Raw genomic sequence first — 17151 nt, 5'->3', positions numbered from 1 at the left:
TTTTGTGTTTGTAAAGGTTTACTAAAAGATATATGTGCCTTCTGAAAGTGACAACATATGTCACAAGGTATGAGTTATAGACTGCAGAGCACCTGACAATGAGATCTGTAGCTAGAGGAATAAGACCTACTAGTTGCTAATATCCTTTATGTCACATTGCACTTGGGAGAATTAAAGAAAACAGGAATCTTAGTGAAAAATAAAACATTTTATTTGCTCTGCAGTAATTAAAAAACCTAACTTGATTTGTCCAGGCTATTTCAACTCATAGAGCCCCTGATTTTTCACCTAATTGCCTTAACAACTGGCAAATTGGCGAAGCTTCAAGTAGGTTAACAAGTATCTGAAAAAAAGTTAGAAGTACAAATTTTACACTTACTTTCTCATATAAATTTAAAGCTATTAACTGTTTAGTTTAGCAGTTCACTCTTTAACCATATTTCCTCTACTACTTCCATATTCTAAGAAAGAGTAAAAGTTTTTAGTATGATGATGCAAGAATTGTGAATGGGATAAAATTATATTGGTAAATGGTGCAAAAAATGTACAATTTGTGTTGCAGATTTCCAGATTAAGCCAAATACCCCTAGTAATAAAGAAAGTGCTAAAGCTTCAAGAAGTAATAGAGAAGATGTGGCATGAAGCCCACTGCATTTATCGGGAAAAGGGAGACATCTTTGCATATAGCGATATTCGTGACATCTTCCTTGATGTTGTTAAAACTGCTTTCACTGGTAACATAGAACAGAATGAAAAACAGTTTGATGGAATGTGTATGTGTGTGTGTGTGTGTGTGTGTATACATACACACTGTATGTATGTATGTATGTATGTATGTATGTATGTATGTATATATAAAAATGAGCTTTAAGTCTACCATTTATGTTTATTGCAATCTTCTACTGGAATACTTTTTTTCACTATTTTAATCCAGCTCACAATTTAAGAGACAAAAATTATTCTTTTTTTAAGAATAAGAATATAGTTAAGAATAAACACTGTTAAAACATTTTAAAATGTAGATCAAATTACATCCTTTATCTTTCTATAGTTTATCTAATATATACATATAAATGTATATGTACGTATATATGTATTTCTTTATCTCTGCAGATCAAACACAAATTCCAAGCAGTCAGTTTCCAAACTTTTGGATTGCTATCTTAAATGTACTAGTAAGTAGAAGAAAAATAATTTCTTACAATTCATTTATTTTTATGTTACCAGATAAAAGAGGTTTTTTAGTAACCACCAACCCTTTCTCAAATAAAAAAGTTCCCAAGGCAATCTTATCATTCAAAGAACCACCAGGAAGGGCATCTATACAGATGTAATTTGGGTAAGAGGAGAGCAAAAATTCAATTCCATCTATGTATTCAGATTCTATTTCACAACATTTAGGCTCCTCCTTGTGATACACTCTTGAGTTTTCTGTGGTATAATACAGTAATGTAGCATCTCCTTCATTGCACAACCTGACAATGCCATATCGAAGTAGACGTATTTGTGTAGTTTTCTCAAGCTGGACATCAACATTTTGCACGTTGCCATTCTCCCACCGTGCTGGATGCCCGAAAACACTCAATGCTTTTTCCGCCTCAGTGAGCACTGGAGGAAGACAGTCATGAAGAAAAGACTTGGCTTTCTGATCCACTGCAGCATCAACTGGTGCATAATCCATTAGTTTTGTGAGTAAAGTCCTGATCTTCTGCAGAAAGACAGTTCGGCGTGGGTCATCAGCATCAGTGTTTATGACACCCATGTATTCCAGATAGTCCGCAGGGAGGCCTTGGCGATATTCAATGTCCTCTTCAATAGCCATCTGCAATGCTGCAGGGAGAAGTTTTTCCAACAAGTCTCCCCAAGAGTTTCGCTGATAGGAAGAAACTGTGATGTGGAGTGAATGAGCCTCTGGGAGGCAATCTCCTTGATGTATAAAACCCCGGGGGAAGTATAGCAGGTCCCCAGCTTCTAAGACAATCTCCAGAATCGGTTCCCCAATCTCCATCTGGCTAAAATTGCTACTTGAAAATTGAGGCAACATCTCAGCCTGCTGTCTCGGGGCGTAAACCCGCCAATGCTTTTTTCCTTCCAGCTGGATCACAAACGCTTCAATATCATCATAATGTGGGGCAAAGCCCTGAGCTCCAGCAGGAGTCAGGTAAGTGTTGGCACCAACCATACTGTTGAACTGCTCCTGTAGGATGGACAGGACATGCCAGACGGTAGCCGAAAAGGCCTGAGGGTTCAGCATCCGGAGCGAGCAGCCGTTCCTGTAGAAATCCCAGACCACAGCTGGCACTGCCCTGCCCAAAGGGTTATGGGTCTCCCTCTTCCCATCCTCATAACTGGTGACATCCAAGTTGACACCAAACTGGACATTGTGGTCGCGTAGGATGTTATCGAACTCAGCAGTGGAGAAGAGGTCCTGATAATAATTTGGGTTGTGCCTGTGGATCAGAAGTGGTGACTTCTCCCAGTACTGATCAAAGAATTCCTGCGAGGAAACAGGAGCGATGAGCCACTGGAAGAGTTTGGCAGCTCGCTCCCGGCTATCCTGGACCTTTTCCAGGTCTTGGAGGAGGGTCAGGAGAGAGCAACTCGAAGACAGTTCCCGGGGGTAGAAAGGCTGCCCTCCTTCTCCATGGGGCGGCCCAGCAGATGCTGGCGGTTCGGGAGCCTTTTGGTCTGCCCGTCTGAGCTCCGCCTTCCTCCGCAACGCTTTCGGCCGGCTCTGCAAGGGAGCCAAATATTTGCAAGCGGAGGTATTGTTCCGTTTGGGTTTTCGCTTCTCCTTGGGACCCGAAAACGGGAACGCATCTCTAGTCTGCTCCCCGTCGGATGCGACAGAGCCATTCCGGGCTGCCGAGCCCTTCGGCTGCCGCTTCTTGACTCCCCGGCGCTTCAGGGAGAGCGAAAGGCCCCGAGGTGGGCCGGTGGATCGTTTCGGCTGGTCCCGTTCGCCGAGCGGGAAGGAAGAAAGATAAACGGCCCGGGCAGATACACGCGGGCTCAGCAGCGCCATGCCGGACAAGGACAGGCCCGCCTCGGGGGACAACGCGGCGAAGGATTTCCGGGCAAGGCGCGTTCCCCCCCCCGCCTCTTCCTGTTCATGGCTTAGCTCCGCCTTTCCATTCTGACGTCAAAGAAGACTCGACTGGGTTTCGAGAGTGGGATGCCGGCAATGCGATCTGTCTTCGTTATTCCCTGGAGTCCCCCGAGTATCATAAGGACGTTCCGTCCCTGCCGTTCCCGCCTAACTAGGAAAGAAGCCTGCCGCGGTGCCGAGTCTGCAATCCGACGAGATTAAAAGATTGGACAATCCTTTGTCCGGGATGGCACAGGTAGTCCTCGGTTTGCAACAGTTCCGTTAGGGACCGTCCAAAATCAACCACGGCATTGAAAGAAAAAGAGACTTAGGACTGTTTTCCGCACTTACGACCGTTGCAGCATTCCCCACAGTCACATGATCAAAATTCAGATGTTTGGCAACTGACTCACATTGAGGACCCGTGCAGTGTCCTGGGATCATGCAAACACAACTTGTGACCTTCTGACAAAGTCAATGGGGAAGCCAGATTCACTTAACGACCGCGTGATTAAGTTAACAGCTGCAGTGTGATTCACTTAAGAACTGAGGCAAGAAAAGTTGTAAAATGGGGCAAAACTCACTTAACAATTGCCTCACTTAGGAACAGCTATTTTGGGCTCAGTTGTAGTGGTAAGTTGAGAACTATCTGTATAAAGACTTTGGTCTTCGACAGAAGGTTGGGCTGGAAGACTCCAAGGTTCCTTCCAACCCTATGATTCTATGATTCTTGTGGCTCTTTTCTAGCCTACATAATTTAATAGAGTAGAATGGCTACTTATTCCCTGAGGTTTGCTTCTAACAAAAGGAGCAAAATGTTGCTTTCTGTACATCCAACACTATGGAGTCTCTGATACTGTCCACAGGACACTCTCAAATTACAGATTATTGGAGGGAGATAAGGGTGTTAGACAAATAATATCCTGAAACATTAAATTGGAAACGCTGTGCATGCTGTCTTTCCAACTTAATGTTTAATATTAATGCATGCCAACTCCATTTAATGCAAAACTCCGAATTAAAGGATTGCCTACAGATGACTGTCCATCATTTACTTTAAACTATGAGTGAAAGTGAAACCACATCTCTAAAATAATCCTCACCGCTGACAACTATTCTTGCAGTTAACAAGTTTTTTCCTAGTAATCAGAAATTTCCTATCAGAATAGGATGTCTCTTTTTCAAAAGTAGCTTTCATTAAAATATTTTGCATATATAACAAAGAAAAAAATATAGTAAACGTGGAAAAGAAAAAAAGAAAAGAAGAACCAAAGAAAAAAAGGAGATCGAAAAAATAAAATGACAGAACAGATGAAAGAGGTATATAAATAATGAACACATGGTCCTAACCCCACAGGACTTTCTGTACTCAATGCACAGTACATAATAATACTGCTCCACAAACTGCTATTTCTGTTGGTCTGTTTTTTTTATGTTCCAGTATTGCACCAATCATGTGTTTAATTACTTGTTTTTCATGTTTCATCAAAATGCAAGTCACCTAGAATCCTCACCTGAATTGGATGACTATATAAATAACATTCCCACTGTTTTATTAATTATATGGTATATATGTGTGTGTGTACATATATGTATATATGTGTGTATATACTGTATATATGTATGTGTGTGTGTGTATGGTCCCTCAGAAAAGACCATAATTTTATGCTAAATTTATTTCATTTAGTAATTAATGACCAAATAATTGTCCACACAATAGGAGACAATTTATCTTAATGCTCGTCATTAAGGTCGAAACTGAAATAATGGCTTTACATCTGCATTTAAAAGTTATGCAGTAGGCTTACCAGTCACTTGACAAGTGATATTCCGGTTTTGTGAGTTTTTCTACCTTTTCCATTGATACAAAAATTAAAAACAAAGGGGCAGGTAATCAAATGCTTTCTTCTTTTCCCCTATCCCAGGGTATTAAAGCTAATATATCATGTAGTTAATTCTGATAGATTTCAGACTAGTGAAAAGTACTTTATATATGATTTTCCCAATCTGTCAATTGAACCCAAGAATGTGCAAATAGAGGAAGTCTGTGCCCCAAAATTTGCAAATAGAGCAAATCTGAACTCATTTTCACACAACATAGCCCTCTTCACATTCCTAGCTTATAACCAAGACAGCTTTTCTGATCTGATATGGAAGTAGCATTTTCCATCTTTTCCTGTTAGAAGTCTTCCTATATGTGTGTTTTGTGTTTCTTTAATGGCAACCACAATCTTGGCTGCAGTCTGTTCTCTTCAGTCATTGGCAATTTCCTTCCAAGGTCATTTGTCTTATGCAATTGGCCTGATGTAGCATCAACACTGGAGCAGCAGCACCAAAATTGTCACGGAGAAAGCAGTAGACTCATACTTTTATTCTAAAAGGACCTGGAAGTCAAGGCATTTAGAGGCATAAAGGCATGTCAGACAGGTTGCAGCAAGAGCACAACAAGTGATCCTTGTTCAGCGACTGTTCAAAGTCACAATAGTGCTTAACAAGGAGACTTACGACTAATCTTCATAGTTGCAGCTGTTTCATGTCATGATTCAGGTACTTGGCAGCCATCTTGCAATTACAACAGTTCAGTGCCCTACCGTCCTGTGATCCCCATTTGTGATCTTCTGACTATTAACACCTAGCTATTAGCCAGCCAACTTGCCTTTTGAAACTGATGGCCATTGTAGTGCAATTCACCTGAAAGGCTCCATGCAGAAGAATTTACTTTAGGCAAGGCTTTCCATATGATTTCAGTTGAAGAATCTGGATGATCCCTATGAATATGCGGTTTGATTATAATAGCTAGATAACAGTTAATAGCCATAGTTCAGATGTTACTGTTAAGCGAATATCTGTATGGGAGGATATATGGGTCTATGTGTTTTCACTTCTGTCTGTTGATGCTTTCCTTTACTACTTGCATTTTAGCCTTGGTTAGGAATCCCTCCAAATCCCTGGACACGAAGAGCCTTCTTTGAGGCACTAAAAAGACACAAGGCAGACAGGGAGAAACATCTCAAGAAATCAAAAACAACTACAGAAAAGCATAAAGAATCCAAGGACATCAAAAAGGGCAAAGAAACAGTATTTGCTGTCCATTTTGAGAAATAACAGGTTGACCCTTTCACTGCAGAAGGTACAAATATTCTGGCTGGGCTTCTTTGGTTGTGTATGTACAAATTATAGCGTCTCAGAGGTTTGGAGAAAGAACGGTAACTAAATGCAATCGTTAATTGCACTTACAGCATGCTAATTTTTGGATCCTCCTTTAGGTTGTGCAGGAATTTGATTTACCGAGCTTCAAAATATATCCTGGGAATATGTTTGTTTGTTTGTTTATCTTATATGTTGCCCATCCCACCCAGAGATGACTTTAGCTGGCTTACAATCAATCAAAACAATATAAAACAGTAAAACAATAAATATTAACACTAAAATTGGTTTAAAATTGACAAAGATTGGAAGGAAGGAAGGAAGATACACATGGGCAGGAGGTAGGATCTTCTCTTAGTCCATTAACCATCTTCAGAATGATACACACATCCAGGTCAGTTGTAAGAACCATGTGTTTAGGCCCTTTAGGGAAGGCCAAAAGGGTGGGAGTGATTCACACCTGGTGTGGGTACGATGTTCCACAGGGTGAGAATCACAGTAAAAAAGGCTCTTCTGGACTCTGCCAGCCTGACTTCCTTGACAAACAGGGTCTGCATCATATTTCTTCTGTTGGTGCGGGTGGAGTGGGCCAATCCCACTCTTGAGGGTGAGATTCTTTCTTAGGTAACCTGCATTTAGAACTATATCCAATATCTTTCAAATTATGTGCAGAATATTACAGCTATTGCAAAATTGCTAGGGATACTTCTGCAAGCGTGCCACATTCATGCATATTATATTATTGGACAGAGGTCAGAGGCAATGTTTTATTTCATTTTGTCAGAAGTAATTCATGGTTCCATACAAGCAAAGCTTGTTGAATCAAAGTTATTGAGCTTATGACTTGCTTCATATGTCATTCTTAGTCATAATTTCTTAACAATGGGTTTTGTTGAATAAACCCTAGTTAAGCCATAGATACGTTTACTCATCATGGATTTAGATAATATTCTAAGCAAATACCAAACAGTCCACATTATTACACGAATACAGGTTTTAATTACAGAAAGAAATTTCACTGAACTTACTAAGGCTTCCATTGTAAACATATTAAGCTATACTGCAAGTTATTTATCTGTAGTTCATAAAATGCTATCTGTGCCATAGCAATTAATCATCATTAAATATACTTTCAGTTTGATGCTTTAAAACTAACATGGTCACCCATACATGGGAGAGTTCATGGGTTCACAATATACTAAATGAGTATTTTGTCATTTAGACAGTGATTCATTGTGGCATGACCTGGACATAACAACTTGGTTCACAGATGTCACTATTCTGTGTTAGGCTTTCTTGTTTTCTTTCTTTTCTTTGAAATAGGATCAGTAGGTATTCCATATTTCTGTTTGTATTGATTTGTTTCTACACTCAGAGGAGTCCTACGTGACCATGATTAGTTTTTTTCTCTCCTCCATTTGCATAGTTACATACATGCTATTCGTTTTAACTTCAGCTTTTTTGTAGTGAAATGCTTATATATGCATAAAATATGTTTATGTTTATTTCTTTCTGTATGGATGCCCACTAATACAATCTTCTAACTAATCTTCCTGGACTTGCAGTTATAATTTTTTTTTAGTGAAGCCATCAGAACAATATTTTCTTAAGCAGATTTTATATCACTACTGCATCTGGTGATTCAATAATCAGTTGTACAAACTTGTTTTTCTAAATTATTTTAGCTTGAAAATCTGCAAAACTTTGACTTGCAATCAGAATAATGTTTTATGGATATCACCTCATTTTTAAAACATAGACATCGCTTAAGGGAGCTTATAGGCCAGGACTGTGTAAAATTAATTTGGTCCAGATCTATTGATTTAATAGGCTCAGTTAGATTTCTTTTTTAATACCAGCTTCTTATGGGTTCATCCCTTTAGGCCAATACAGGGAGTCCTCGACTTATGATGACAACTGAACCCGAAATTTCTGTTGCTAAGTGAGAAATATGTTAATTGAGTTTTGCCCCATTTTACAACTTTTCTTGCCACAGTTGTTAAGTGAATCACTGCAGTTGTTCAGTTACTAATATGGTTGTTAAGTGAACCTGGCTTCCCAGGTTGCAAATCCCTTGATTTTGCTTGTTGGAAGCTTGCAAAACGTGATCCTGGGATACGGCAACCGTCATAAATATAAGTCCGTTGCCAAGCGTCCAAATTTTGATCACGTGACCATGGGGATGATGCAACCATCTTAAGTGTAAAAAGGAGTCATAACTCACTTTTTTCAGTGCCGTTGTAACTTTGAATGGCACTCAATGAACTGTTGTAAGTTAAGGATTACCTGTAGAGCCAGGAATGTAGTTCAGAAAGATGGCAAAGAAATCTGAAAAGCTAATGTGGCTAGATCTATCAAATTATCTTTCCTTTCAGTAAACTGTTTTCGGTTTGATTATTTTTTGTTTGTTTGGAAATGATCGCCCATTTAAATAAACATGGGAATTAACAAGCCTAAAAAACTTTTAGCATGGAACCAATGCTGATATTGTAAAATCAATTCGCAACTAATAGTAAATTGAATATAAGAGAGCATCAGGACTTATCTGCTGTTGGCATTGCTTAAGAAGTGCAGCTGTCACTGCTGCCTTGATTAGGAACCTATTGGTTTGCAATTATTTAGTGCCATCAAGCATCTTTGGTCCAAGTATTGAAAGACTCCTGAAAATGTTTACAACTTTGTTCATGGCTTGGCAAAATTGTCACTGTTTTTATTTTGCCCACAGATGCAGCAGAATACAGTGGCGTAACTCTGCTATGCTGAATAATTCAATCTAATGGAATGCTGCAAGCTCCGTTTCTTAACAGTTTGTACAAGTGTTATAAGTACTGGAGAATGTTAGATGAGTTTAGAGCAGTTGTGTTCTGTATTTGTAACTGCAGATTTCCTCTTAATTTTGTATTTGTACTCCTTTGTTAGCATTATCTTCCTATACTTGTACAATTAATTTTCAATAAAACTAAGAGGAAAAGATTGTAACCATAACAAAGAGTCTTGCATTTTTATTCTTGGGTATCTTGGTGCAATTGTGCAATTTCTTCACTTTCTTTTAAGATATTTAATGTATTGAGACTATTTTTCAATGGTTTGGTTAGAATAGGGGTGTCAAAGTCAAGGCAGCGCATGCTCAGAGCCTGGTGTCCAGGCTGAAAGGGGAGCACTCAGAACACAGCATGTGGGGCAAGATAATCCTTGGGGACACCAGAGTCCATGCGCTTGCCGCCTCCTTTGCATGTGCTCAGCCTGCCAACCTCTCCCCTTCCCTTGTCCCTTCCTTAACATGGAGGAAGGAAGGATATGGGAATGAGAATCAAGGAAGGAAGGAAGGAAGGAAGGAGATTGAAATGAGAAAAAGGAAGGCAGGGGAGTAGGGAGGGAGGGAAAGAGGAAGGAAGGAAGGAAGGCAAGGCAAGTTGGTTGGAGATACCCCAATTCACAGAGTTCTGCATCAATCCTGGATCCATTGATACTTGGGCTCAAAGGAGAAAGCATTTTTGTGTTCTGTTTTGTCACAGACAGGACTTGGTGAGCTCTTAGGAAAGTATCCCCTCCTTATATTATTCTCCTGGAGTCATTATTGTCATACTACTATCTGGAGATAACTAAGCTAATCCAGAAATTCTATGCACAGTCTGTGGTATAAAACAATTGTAAAATATAAGCAGTGAGGGACTAAGTGGGTAAGTCATTTCCTTGCTCAGTACTGTGTAACGCTACAAAAGAAAAAGTCACTATGTAGAAACAGAGATCCACTAGGGGGTAGTATTACATACAAAAATGTTATTTATGTTGCTTTAATTTCTCAAAAATGGCAATACTGTGGTTAGTGAAGAATTAAATATTTTACGTGCACCCATGAAATCAAAAACATCTGTTGATGAAAAGAATACACTTTATCTGATAAATATAAACACTCTATCAGCATGTTGGTTACAAAGCTGATGAATCCCATACATGTCCTAGAGGAGGCAAAGTGTTCAGGACACACTGGAAAATTACTGTAAATGTTTTAAGAAACACTTTTATATATGACAATATAAGATTCAGCCTCCGAAGGACGTCTAACTAGAGGAAAGCTTTTCAGTAAGTTAATATAAATTTGATAGCCAAGTAGGAAAATAGCAAACCAGCCCAATAAGAAAATTAGGTAGCCAAGCAGGGAATACTGTTAAGCAAAACCACAGAAAAATGCAAAGAAGATGCACATTTTATCTAATCATCAATGCACTGGTACCTCTATTCTCACAGCAGAAAATAACACAACAATCTTGTGTTGTTAGAATAAATATGTTCTTTGAAAACTGATACGTTTAAATGGGTGCAGCAGACTTGGATCTACAGTAGATTCTATTTACTGTTTGTATAGTAGTGTCAGTGACTACCTACGTCATCATCTGCATTCTTTAGCACTGATTATGGTTTCTATATATTCTTGCTTCTTTATTTCAGCACAAGGATCAGTTATTAATTTGGGTGGAGCCTTTGGGATTATTCCTGTTATCCTTGCCCCACCTGTCCTTGGCAGCATACCTGTGTGCTCTGGCAGCCATTCTCGCATTGCAGGAGTTAATCTGCCCAGGCAGAACTATTATGTTCTACTTCCTTGTAGCACTCTCTTTATCAAATAGTCTCTCTTCTCTCAGAGAAGAGCATCATTACTCATCATTACATCATTATAAACTTCAACCAGACACCAAGGGAATTAAATTTAGCAGGACCGTGTTGCAGTGCTGAAATCCTACGTAGGTCTTATGACATACCCAGCAGTAAGAAACAAGCTGAATGTTCTCTTTTTGTGGATACTAGCTTCAGCTTGCTAACAGGAAAAGAAAATATAAAACAAGTTTTAATCTAGGTTCAGGACACTGTGGTAACTTGGTACTATTCCCTAATGAGATCCTTGTCTAGGGGAAGGGTTTTTCCTCACGGCTGAATTGAAGTACTTTACACCCATCCTTGAGTCAGCAGGAAATCTTATCAGTATGTACTTTTGCTACCTCTTTTATAAAACTATTGGTTGTCTCTACGCATTTTTAAAAATCATTGCCAGTCATCTGACTTTCTCCCATGGTAATGGGTTACATGCAGTGATGGTTTGGACCGGTTTGGCAGAACCAATACCTAATTTTTTGTTGAGTTTGGCGAACCTGTTAGGCGAGTTCTGGAAAAATCTGTGTTTTCCGGAACACATTTGGTTTTCGTTCAACTTCCTACCAAGTGGTGGTGGTGGTGGGAACTTCCCAAAAGTTGGGAGCAGGGCAGGGCCTGCGCATTAGGCGGCAGCCTAAGGCCAAAGCACCGGCAGAGCACCAGAAAGTCGGGGAGGGTGCTGAAACGAGTGAGTATCCTACTTGCAGCGCCCATGCCGGCTGACCCTTTCCAGCCAGAGCTGGAATACTGCCATGTTTAAGTGCCAGTAGATGCTGGCCTTCCCTTCAGCGGGCCTGGGCAACTTCTGGAGAGAGACGGGCCTGTTTTAGCACCTGGAACCCAGATGTCCTTGCATCCCCCAAGCATTTCTTTGCTAACCTGATTTCCAGCTTCGTCATGTTTCTCACTGTTGTGTGCAGGGAAACAAAAGTTTGTGGGACTAAAAAGGAAAGTTCAATCGATCAATTCTAACCTCATGAAAAAAAAAAGATCTCACAAAGTTGGAATTGATTGAACTTTTTTTTTTTAGGCCCACAAACGTTTGTTTCCCTGCACAGGACGGCAAGAAACGCAACAGAGAAACGCAATGGAGCTGGAAATCAGTTAGCAAAGAAATGCTTGGGGGAAGCAAGGGCATCTGGGTGGTGGTGGGTGGGGCAAGCTCCACGGTGCAGCGCTGCACTGCAATGAAGAAACAGAAAATGGAGTGGCTGGCACAAGGAAAGGAAGAGGAGCAAGGAGAAGAAAGAGGGAAAGTGGCCTCCTCCTTCATTCATGCTGGCTTCTCCGTTTCCCATTTCTCCATTGCAGCGTAGCACCCAGGATCCACTTTGACAATGGGAGTGTTTGGGCGATGGTCCGGCTTGCCCAGAGTCAGGTTGACTGTCATGGGAGGATCGTCCCACATTTGCGGCAGAGCTGGAGGACGGGGATAGGCCATGCCTCCCATGATGGCTACCCTGACCCTGGGTGAACTGGTTGTTAAATTATTTGAATCCCACCACTGGTTACATGGCTTGTGACAGCCATTGGATGGTGTGAGAGAAAACACTACTTTAACACCAGCACAGCTACCCATGGCTTAAGAGTGATTCATGGTGATGAAATGAAGGTTCATGAGGCCTTGAAAAGATGTTGCCTGGTTATAGTTACTTCAAATGGGTGGTAGCCCAAAGACTCTTCATCTGAAAAATATGGACTTCTACTTTGTTAACCATCGAGGTGTTCCTATGTGTGAAGGTAATTGTCATAAAGTTAGGGAGTCTTTTCCTTTTATTTTCAGGGAATTCAGCTATCAGAGAAAATGTTTCTCGGCCTTGATTTAGCTAGGAAATCTCCAGAAGATGAAACACTTCAAAATATGCTGGAGCAAGAAGATAAGTCTTTAATAATTCACAAACACTGTTTGCTACCTGATCCATCCCATAGCATGTCCTAAGGCATACCTGCCTCCTTTCAAACATTTATTTATAATGTCTAAAATAATCATTGGGACCACATTCTGTGATGGCATAGTTTAGGGTAAAGAATTCAATGTCATTTTCACAGATAATAATTTGAATAAATCTACATTTTTATTACTAACATTTTATTACTAATCTAATTGATAAAAATACAGAGTTTGTGTTTTCATGAACATTATTTCCTGATGCCTGTTACAAAACAAACACCCACAAACAAAATTAAAAACTATAATAACTATAATAAAAAACATTCATCTCAGCAATTCTTGTCAAAGCTGAATTCCAGAAATTCCCAGTTGTGGCTAATTCAATTAAGAACATACAGAAGAAGAATGTCAGTTAAGATACAGATGGTATCTACCCAACTATCTAAGCCAAGTTGTGGCTTGTTGCAGTTCAGAATGCTGTGTATCTCCAACCTGAGGTGATATGAAAATCATAGTTTATACATCAGTATAAACACAAAGACTGTGATTTATTTAGTAAACCAGGATTAAATGATTGCTTAGTGTGTTTTGTACATACACTAGATGGCTCAGAGAAACAGAAGACAATTTCAGCAATCAAGATTAGTCCAAGACATTTGCTAATCTTTCCTATCCTTGGCAATAAAAATATAACAAAACGTTAAGTATTTGCTGTTCTCTTATTATATCAGCAGTTATGCTGTTTTGTGTTAGGGCTCAACCTATTATTCAAACCCCCTTTTACTACCAATATCTCTGTATTTGTATGCTTCCACAATATAAGAATCAAAAGGTTTCATCCTTGTCTGAACTGGGACCTATTCAGACATTTTTAATTCCAGTAGAGTAGTTTCAGGAATTTGTTGTATTTGTATTTCCATACTGGGTCTTAATAATGAAAAACTTTAACTATTTTTGGGAGCAGAATTTTTGCACCCATCCAAGAGTATCTCTATTCCAAAGATATCAAAATAACTTTCTCTTCTATGATTCCTAATGACTATCAGATATCCAGCCCCGCATTCTAGTTTTTCTCTCATTAGCATTTGTCGCTGTGGTCTTCTTGGCACTTTGGAAACTTGGAAACTTTTTTTTGTAGCTAATGTATATAGATTCCAGGGCAGGTACAATCACATGTCACACTAATGTTGTTAGGTTGGTTTGACTGAGGCTTAAGTATTAAGCCACACTGTATTTTGTAAGCCTCTTTGTAGGTCAACATTTGGTATAAATTAGGCCACTATGGTTCTTCAATAAACCAGAACTTAAACTAACCAAGTCCAGTTATAGACTGCCTAAAATCTCCCAAAGTGATACAGAGATGGATTTCCATCTTTTCTTAGACTACAACAAGAAGTTATACACTCTTTTAAAATGAAAGGTTGATTATGCAATTGCCTTGCTTTAAGGGTTAAATAGGATTTCAAATGCTGTTTTAATCTTTGTAATCTTCACTTCCCTCTATCACTACTACCATTTTTTTAAAAAATCATAATGTTTAAATTAAGGAGGACAGATGGAGCTTGTACATCTTTCTTGGCAAGGTTAAGAGCAGTGACTCTGAAGGTAACCATGATGAAGAGGTGCAGATTGGGGAATCAATTATGTCCTGCAAACAATTAGAGAGGAGTTAAAACATATTTTATGGCCTTTCAAAATTGAGGTAGATAATATATTACATCACCTCTCTGGTACCTTCATTGTGGCTGCCAGAACCACCTCTGACCCAAATTGATGGCATAGTTCATAATTTTGAGGTAGGAAGCAGCAGAAAATTACAGTGCAATTATGACTTTCCATAGTTTAAAGACAGAGGAATTCCATACAAATTGTGAGGAAAAAGCCAGCTTTGTTGTCATTTTCCCACCTGTGACCGTCAGACTCTTAAAAGATGTTAAGTACAACTGTCCCAACATGCACTCCCTTACCTTTAATAACTATTGAACAGTTATACTAGATGTGTATTTATAGATATTACATTGAAATGCAATTGGACTGACATTGGATTTAATTTACAATAAATGTTAGGAAGTCTGGAAGAAATTAAATCTTGTTACAAAATCTTCAAGAATTAAAATACCTTCTTGATTAAAAAAACAACAACTTTCTATGAGCTACTTATGAAGAAATTCTGCTTAAAAACCCAAGTGCTTACATAGAACTTTGGCAGAAGAATGGTGATTACTGTGTAAATATTGAAACCATGAACAACCAGACTCAAATTATCTTGCTTTGAACCTGACACTCTGGGGAAGGCCAGAATGCTGAGAAACATAAGGAAAAAGGAGAGGATGACCATCAAATAAGATGGATTGACACTATTACAGTGGTTATGACTGCAACATTGGAAGACCTGAAAAACCAATGTAGGGATAGATTCTCATGGAGAAATCTAAATGGTCACTAAGAGTTGATAACAATCAATAGCATATAATCAATCAACTAACTAATCAATCAAATATTTAATTAAAGTTGAAAATAATGTTATTTGGGTCTTATTAGCCTCTAAGACACATTTTAAGAAAGAAGGAAATAATTTTTCAAACAAGAGATGCATTATGTTTTAGAAACTAGTTTATATTTTTGGTGTACTTTTTAGTTCCCCATCTGAAAAGGAGAAGTTGAACTATCGTAACACAATAAAAACTTATTTTAAAACTTGTGCCTCTTCAGGTTAATTCACAATCTATATTTTATAAAACAGATACACACAATGAGCCCAGAACTAAGAGGAAGATTACAATATTTTCCATACTTACTTCACTACATAATACTATATTACTTATAGAACAAATGATGAACTGTTCTTAAGGAGAAATACGTTACAATGTCTCATTTGAAATTTGAACATTAATTAAAAGCAAAACTCTTCTACAGAGGATAAAACAGATAATCAGTAAAGGTGAAAATTCACTATTAAAATGGCAGCTGAAACAGCCTCAAACATAAAAAAGCAGAAAAATAAAATCTCAAAATGAAAATGACTGAGTGGACTTCCCCATAGTATTTTTGAACACTAGTTTCAGAACAGAAAAACACTTGTTATTAATGTGGCCACATCTTACTATATAGATGAATGCCCTTTGTTCGAAAGGCATTTTGTTTGAAGAGCTGTCCAGCCAAAGTCCATCTTAAAGATAAAAGTTAGAAGCAGGATGAACAGAAGCCATGAAGCTGTTCACCAATACCTGGTCAAGAAAATGAACAGGCAAAAAGTTTCACCTGATCATAATTTTCTTAACCATGAGGTGAGGCAATATATCTCTACTTGAAGTGTCAATTATTTTTAAATATATACATTAGCATACATACATGTACCGTATGTATGCTAATGTATATATTTAAAAATAATTGATGTATATTATAAGGTTGAAAATAAAGATAACTTTATTTTTTATTCATTTTCATTTGACTGCCATGATTCAAATAACAAAAGAATCCATTAAAAAAAAACCCTTCAAAGGAACAAGATACTCTTTCAGTTGATTAGAGTCTTAGTGATTTAGAGCTCTGCTTTGCTGGCTGGGAAATTCTGTGAGTTGAAGTCCTCCAGACTTAAAGTTGCTAAGGTTGGAGACCCCTGCTCTAAAAGCAAGAACCTACTCAAACGGAGAGCCAGTGTGTTCATGAAGGAAAGCAGCAAGCAAGCTGCAATTCTATCAGAAATTGCTTGTATTGGGGTTATTTTTGTCAGCAAAATATGGAGAGGAATTTTGCTTTTGAAATCCTTCAGGTACTTTCAAAACCTATCTCAGAAAGTTTTTCTTTTCTGACTAGCATAGGAGAAAAGTTGACTAGAAAGTCCCTTTGCATTGTTCTTATACAGTAGTTCCTTCAATAAAAGGAATAAAGCTTCCATTGATACCCCTGCTTCTTTCTCTTCGTTTTCTTATGTGTTGTTAATAACTACATATATGCACATATAGGACAGGCATTCCTGCTTGTTTAGAGCTGACCCGATGTAATCCTGATTTATCACTTCTTTTAAGCCTTGTTTTTCCCCACTTTATTAGCAGCTTGGGTTTATCTTGTCACTTTTGCTGAGCTGCCAAAAGCAACAGCCTATTATGGGAGAACATTTCCAAGCATGTTCTTGTACATTTCCAAAAAAGAAGGCTTTGACAAACCTCTCCATTCAGCTCAGTGGCATCCAAGTAGATCAACATAGTAAAGGCACTGGACAGAACTGTAAAATCTGTGCCCCATTGTGATTACTATGACATCCATGGCTACATAGCAAGACTAAGTGCTTGTTCAAAAGACTGTTACTCAAGAGCTTTCTGCTACCCTTCACCCTCCCTTCCTCTTAACACTCTGAATGCACTAGTTCACTTAA

The 17151-nt window shown here is 38.7% G+C and overlaps 2 protein-coding genes across 2 annotated transcripts in view; one reads left to right on the top strand and one right to left on the bottom strand.

The window, feature by feature from the left end:
* Window positions 1–9214, top strand: part of HEATR4 (HEAT repeat containing 4) — a 44792-nt gene extending 35578 nt beyond the window's left edge. Inside the window, exons 15-18 of the mRNA XM_087921760.1 lie at window positions 563–734; window positions 1114–1175; window positions 6011–6218; window positions 8961–9214. Of these exons, the coding sequence (XP_087777886.1) occupies window positions 563–734; window positions 1114–1175; window positions 6011–6193 (417 nt within the window). The 3' untranslated portion in view covers window positions 6194–6218; window positions 8961–9214. The remainder of the gene's footprint in view (window positions 1–562; window positions 735–1113; window positions 1176–6010; window positions 6219–8960) is intronic.
* RIOX1 (ribosomal oxygenase 1) lies at window positions 194–3080 on the bottom strand. The gene has a single exon (XM_026709181.2). The coding sequence runs from the start codon at window positions 3023–3025 to the stop codon at window positions 1199–1201; it is 1827 nt and encodes a 608-aa protein (XP_026564966.2). The 5' UTR covers window positions 3026–3080; the 3' UTR covers window positions 194–1198.
* Window positions 9215–17151: the final 7937 nt, after the last annotated feature.

This window comes from Pseudonaja textilis, chromosome 1, assembly GCF_049901715.1.
Source record: "Pseudonaja textilis isolate UNSWEBS1 chromosome 1, rPseTex1.2, whole genome shotgun sequence".
Taxonomy (NCBI): Eukaryota; Metazoa; Chordata; class Lepidosauria; order Squamata; family Elapidae; genus Pseudonaja; species Pseudonaja textilis.
The sequence above is the reverse complement of the archived record's forward strand: the minus strand, read 5'-3'. Positions and strand labels throughout refer to the sequence as shown.

Coding starts and splice junctions, on each gene's coding strand:
- RIOX1 (XM_026709181.2), bottom strand. CDS start 3,025: ATGGCGCTGCTGAGCCCGCGTGTATCTGCCCGGGCCGTTTATCTTTCT.